General features: G+C 45.4%; 1 protein-coding gene across 4 annotated transcripts in view; it reads left to right on the plus strand.

Moving 5' to 3' along the window:
* bcor (BCL6 corepressor) overlaps positions 1 to 6,000 on the plus strand; it is a 39,541-nt gene extending 33,541 nt beyond the window's left edge. For all 4 annotated transcript variants that reach the window (XM_056758263.1, XM_056758265.1, XM_056758262.1 and 1 more), the window contains 4 exons: positions 5 to 150; positions 1,709 to 1,786; positions 2,812 to 2,959; positions 4,749 to 6,000. In XM_056758263.1, the coding sequence (XP_056614241.1) occupies positions 5 to 150; positions 1,709 to 1,786; positions 2,812 to 2,959; positions 4,749 to 5,043 (667 nt within the window). In that variant the 3' untranslated portion in view covers positions 5,044 to 6,000. The remainder of the gene's footprint in view (positions 1 to 4; positions 151 to 1,708; positions 1,787 to 2,811; positions 2,960 to 4,748) is intronic.

Genomic DNA, 6,000 nt, shown 5'->3' on the forward strand with positions numbered 1-6,000 from the left:
ACAGGCCTCTCCACGACGCTGTCGAGAACGATCATTTGGACGTGGTACGTCTGTTGCTTTCGTACGGCGCCGATCCTACTCTAGCTACCTACTCCGGCCGCAGCCTGCTGAAGATGACCCACAGCGACATAATGGAGTGTTTTTTGTCCGGTAAGAGCGCTCTTCCCTCTTCCGTCTCCATCCCCAGAATTCCCCTCCCGTCAAAGCCCAGGGTTCGGCTCCACGGCTCCGCTTGGCTATCTGGTTACTAAGCAACAGCTGGAGCGGAGGAGAAGCCTCTAGCACCGGCAAATCAGCTTTTCCCGAAAGGAGATTATGTGTGTGCGTTCGTCTGCGCACGTCTTTATTTGGTCTCGGGCGTTGTGCGTCTGTTTTGAAGTGTGTGTGGGTTGTCTCGCACATCGCTGTGTGGAAAAGCCAGGTCGGGTACGGGAGCACAAATGGTGATCAGATTTTATGTTTTTTGTGTGTATAACAAAAGTTGTCTGGTTTGACTTTTTTATTTTTTAGTTTAATGAAATGCACATTTTTCTATTTAAACCGTTGATTTAAATATGACAATACAATTGACTTTTATTGTAAGTTACTTTAAAACTGATCTGATTGTGACAGTAGGTGTAGGTGATGATTTGTAGTAAGACGTTCATATGGAAGTGGCGAGTTATGTTTGCGTGTGGAGACATGGCATTGACAAACGCTCTTTCTTCTTGACTCATCCCATCCGAGCGAGACGGCCTGAATGAGACAAAGTTTCTCTCTGTCTGTGGCCCTCGCCATGTTTTCCAAAGCACGGTTTGATTAATGGTCTGGAAGTTTGGAGCCGAACTAGAGGGCAGCGCAAACAATTCGTACACAGCTGGCGTTCGTTCTTGACGGAGTTCTTTCACCTCTAGAGCTGTCTTAATGCTTGTGTGTGTGTGCGTCTGTGGATTAGCTTCAAGGCTTCCAGTTAACGGGCGGTTGAGTCACATGCTAGAGGTTCACACTGACCGTGTGTGTGTGTGTTTGTTATGCATGAGTTTATGAGGCGGTAAAGCGCTCCGGCCTGGAAGCACAGGGCAGCATTTTGTGTGTGTGTAAATCAGTAGGCATGTCCCGTTCTGCTGTCTGCTGCGCTGATTTAGAGACCCTCCCCAAATTTGTTTTCCCTCTGTGGGAGCCTTCTAATCAAGCGCCGTCTCCCTCTCTCTTGCTCGCTCGCTCGCTCTCTTTCTGGGTAGAATCATTAATGGCTGTGCTGGCGAATGCGGCTTCCGTAGCCGCTAGCAGCACCATGCCGTGCTACGATGTCAAGAGCTTTCACACACACCGTAGAGGAAAATCCGGTTGTTTTGTTGCTTGATGACTGTGGTGTGTTTGCTTTGGGACAATAAACTGATCATCGTATGGATCTGACCCCCAAAAAAAAAATTCTGTCATCATTTATTCACCCTCATGTCATTCAAAACCCGTATGTGACTTTGTTCTGTGGAACACAAAAGAAGATATTTTGAGAAATGTCTCGGTGGTTTTGTGTCCATAAAATGGTGGTCAATGGGGGTCAGTGTTTTTTTGGTTACCAACGGTCTTCAAAATATCTTTTGTTCCTAAATAAGAAAAATATCGTCCATTTGTTTTGTCAACATTTACATTGGTGCATAAAGCTACTTCCTGTTTACATCACTGATATTCTCTCTCTCTCTCTCTCTCTCTCTCTCTCTCTCTCTAGGTTACTTTGCCGACCTCCAGGGCAGAGCGGACGATGACCCCGGTGTGTACTGGGAATTTTACGGCAGCGCAGTGTGCGGTGAGTATCGCTCAAACACACACACACGTACTCGCACAAACGCAGTCCCAGAGTAACAAATGAAAGAAACAAACAAAGGCAAAGAGAAATCGCTAAGAGTCGGGCACACAGACAGACAGACAGAGAGAAAGACGGATAGGTATAGCCCTAGAGGAAAATCGCTGAGGGAACCGTCAATGTTTGCAGATGGTCATTGATCTAAAAATGAAAAAATAAATAAATAACAGCCTTGTGAGCCTTTTCTCCCTCTCTTTCTCTCTCTCTCTCTGTGATGTTTACTTTAAAGATTTTACCCGTCCTCTGGGTGGTAGGTTCGGCACCATGGGGCAAACACGGGTAGCGGCATTTTTTATTGCTCATTTTTTTCCTTCTTAACGAATTCTAGCTGCGTAGCGAGAGTTCCCCTGGCTGTCGTATATCAGCAGATCGCTGTGTGTGCGCGCGAACGGGCCCGTCTCCAGCTGGCCCAAAACAAACCCGTGCTACTGCACATTTTCCCTCAGATTCCTGGAATAACAGCGCCAGGAGAGAAGGGAGGTGTGGAAGGGTGCCGCGCAGCTATTTTTGGGAGCTCTGCTCCGTTGACGTGCCGCCTCGGAAAAACACAAATTGTAAAATCGAGCCAGGGAGCGAGAGAAGGAGGTAGAGAGGCGCCTGAGTTTGTCCTCGTTTCGCTCTGAGGCACGAGCTGTTCTGCCAGCCCTCGCGAGCGTCTGAAGTGCTTCGGCACGCACACGCTCGACTCCTCCCGCGGTGCCGCTTAATGGATGAGAGTGCAAATAGAAGAGACTTCGGACGAACGTGTCTCGGCGTGAATCCGTCAGGGAGAGGGAGGGCGGGTGAAAAGGCGATCCGTAGGGATATATCAGGAGTAAAATCCATTGGTAGCTCTTAAAAACACCTGAGAGAGGGAACGGAGGGAGGTAGAAAGATAAAGAGAGAAGAACGTGCGAGGAAACACGTGTGGTTTCATAATTCACACCCCGTCTCAGGTTTCTAATCGATCACATCTCTCTAACAAACAGAGCCTGCCGACGACTCCGGTTACGATATCCTGGCCAACCCTCCAGGACCCGGCGAAGACGAGGAGGAACAGAGAGAAGTGTTCGAGTTCGAATTCTCCGACCGCCCGCTGCTGCCGTGCTACAACATCCAGATTTCTGTCTCACAAGGGTAAGAACATACCACTACCTTTGAACTTGCTCTTAAAACTGCTTTTATTTGAAGTCGAAGATGGCGTGACATAAAACTCAGTGTGGAAATGCTTTTCAGAAGCATCGGTTTTAAACCTGTATTTGTGACTGAGAAACTCAGTTCTATTTATAATACTGATTGTTGTTAGCACTTTTATTGCGTTAAGCTAAATTGATCAAAATTACTTATTTAGCTACCAAGAAGGTCAACAATTTATTGAAGATTGTTGGTTCAAAGCGGATTTACATCGATCACAATGTATCGGTTTAGATAAAAATGTGATACTAAAAACCATGACTATCGGTATTGTACTAATATTGTGATCGTAAATAATCGTGCATGGTAATACCATAAATAATTTAGCACCTGTTTTTGCCTTAAGTCACAATGGTCACACACTGTCGCTGTGTGATCAAAGTGTGATTCATTGTGCAGAAAACAAAAACGCAAAATTAAAGATCGACTTTTGACGTTTTCAGAGCTGCCGAAACGTCAAAGAATCGTTTTCGGCTTCCTTGTGTTTATTTTCGTTATTATTATTGAAAATAGAAATCAAACGTAGTTTATATATTATATTAAAGACTTTTATAGATATTGATAATAGTTGAACTTGTAATTGAAACATAGACAGAATGATAAAAAATGAAAGGTCAAAATTTATCCATAGACATACTGAACAAAAGAGTGGTATTCTATTGGTATAATATTTGATAGTTTTTACAGTGAGGTTGATTTCAATAAATTGACGTACGCTTTGACCGGCAGAGAGGAATTTTGTCGTACCTGAGGCAGGTGTCCCCTGCCCCCCCGAGAAAAGCCTCAGCGGAGAGCGACAGCCAGTCACGATGTTAGTTTAGCTTCAGCGGAGACACGAGACCCGTCGCGTTTAAACAGCAAAGCGAGCGAGAAAGAGACAGTCTAGTGACACGCTGCTAAACAGACACAGCTAATTACCTCCCACACAGACTCTAGCTCGACCGGTATCGTGCGCCACTCTCTCTCCAGACCCCCCCCCGTCCACACCCCCCGTCCACCCCCCTCGCTCCAAGGCTCAGCTGCCGCGCTCACTGTTGTGTATAATCTTCAGTCTGCGCTTGTCTCTCGGCTGCCTTCCCCGCCCCCCATCCTCGCTCGCTCGGCGCTGCTGCCTGATGCAGTATTAATGGCTTTCTGCTCTCCTCACATTTCCTCCCCCTCCTCGCTCGCCCGCTCTCCCTCCCTCCTTCGCTCTCTCTCTCGCTTTTTCCCTCACCCACTCCATTCAGGGTTCGGCGCTCGGCGAGAGCCGCAGACCGCCTCAAGTGTCATCGATTGAGCGCTGCCTGTTACTGCTTTCCCCGCTGTGTGTGCGGGTGTGTGTCTGACAGACTCGGTCTGCCTCTTTTGTGCCTATTGTGTTTTTCAAGTTTAGGCCTTGAAAATCTTGGTGTAATTTTGTGTAATCTGTACGTGTGTGCGCACAAGGGCAAGCGTTTGTGCTCGTTTTGTCTGGCTGGAAAATATGGGAAAGAGGGAATGGCGTGCTCATGTGGACGGCGAACTCGGATTTGCCGTCCAACAATCTCCTTTTGCTGTTAAAAAAATGTCCATAAGCACTAAAATACAATAAAAATGTCCGTCAAAGAATGACGTCAGGGCTGCTAAGTGGTTGCTAAGGTTTCTTTTCTTTGTCAAGTCTGGAACTCAAAGTATGCACGTATGTTCATTAGCCAAAAAAATCCAGAAATCTTGTATCTTAATTGCTCGTGTCTCTCATTCTTTTCCTCAGGCCGAGAAACTGGCTGCTGCTTTCGGATGTGCTCAAGCGTCTGAAGATGTCCGCCCGAACATTTCGCACCACGTTCATGCACGTCGAGGTGGTGACGATAGCCGAGGCAGAGTTCTACAAGCAGGCGTCTCTGAGTCAGCTCTTCTCATGTCCGGAGGAGCTTGACGGATTCATGCCCGACAGCAAGGAACTCTTAGATCTGGTGGAAATAAGCGCCGAGCTGGTGGCGCTGTTGGGGTCATCGGTCGAATGCCTTGACGACCGCTGGGAGCCGACATCCAGAGCTCACTCATGAACTTTTGCACGCACACACATATGACGGACCCTTGGACACCCAAGGAGCACTAGAAGCAAAGGACGAGGATGTTCTAGGACTTTCTGGGAATTATTTTGACTGGGAGACCGTTTGATCTCAACGCAGAAGAAGATTCCGCTCGGCTACGAAAAGGTTTCAGAACGTCTCGATGCAAATCTGTACATACTGTACATTCTGCAAATAGAGAAAGAGGAGACGAGATTTGGAGCGCTGTCTCTAACTAGGAGATACGAAGCCATGCTCGAAACAAGACACTCTTTCGTATAAAAGAGATGTTTTTTTTTAAATAGGAATATAACTATATATACAGTCACTGTATTTTATTTGTGTGTATTATAAATAGATATAAATATATATATATATATATAATATAAATATATATACGCTGCCTTTTTGTCTTGTTTAGTCAGGTCTTTATTTTATAATTGAATGTTCCGAGGTGTAAATATGTTGGAATCTGGGTTTTAAACAAGGAAGAAGCAGCTCACTGAGGCCGAAAGCCACTTCATCAGGAGTTCATAAGCGCACTTCGTCTGTGATTCTCTGATGGACGTTTTTATGGTGTCGACCAGTAACCGGAATTTTTCGGTCTAAGTGTTAAACTCTAAACTACAAAGCCGGTTCGTACTCTGTACGCGGGCGGTTTGGCATCGACTACAGTCTCTTATTTATGAGTAGGAATTAAGATATTTTAATGTGGCTTTTCATTTGTAAGATATTAAAGTAATTGTAAAATACTAATCTGACGCTTTGTTAGTCAAAGACATGCTTGAACTTGTAAATAATGGGTTGACTATTTCAGTAACATGTTTCTGACGTGTGTTATTATTGTTTTCGAGCAGTGTTTGGACTTTGTAATTACATACGCTATCATTTGTATTTATATTTTACCAAAAAAAGTTCCTTTGAATAAATGGCAATAAAAGGTATTGTACA

This window comes from Triplophysa dalaica, chromosome 10 (genome assembly GCF_015846415.1).
Source record: "Triplophysa dalaica isolate WHDGS20190420 chromosome 10, ASM1584641v1, whole genome shotgun sequence".
In the NCBI taxonomy this organism is placed as follows: domain Eukaryota; kingdom Metazoa; phylum Chordata; class Actinopteri; order Cypriniformes; family Nemacheilidae; genus Triplophysa; species Triplophysa dalaica.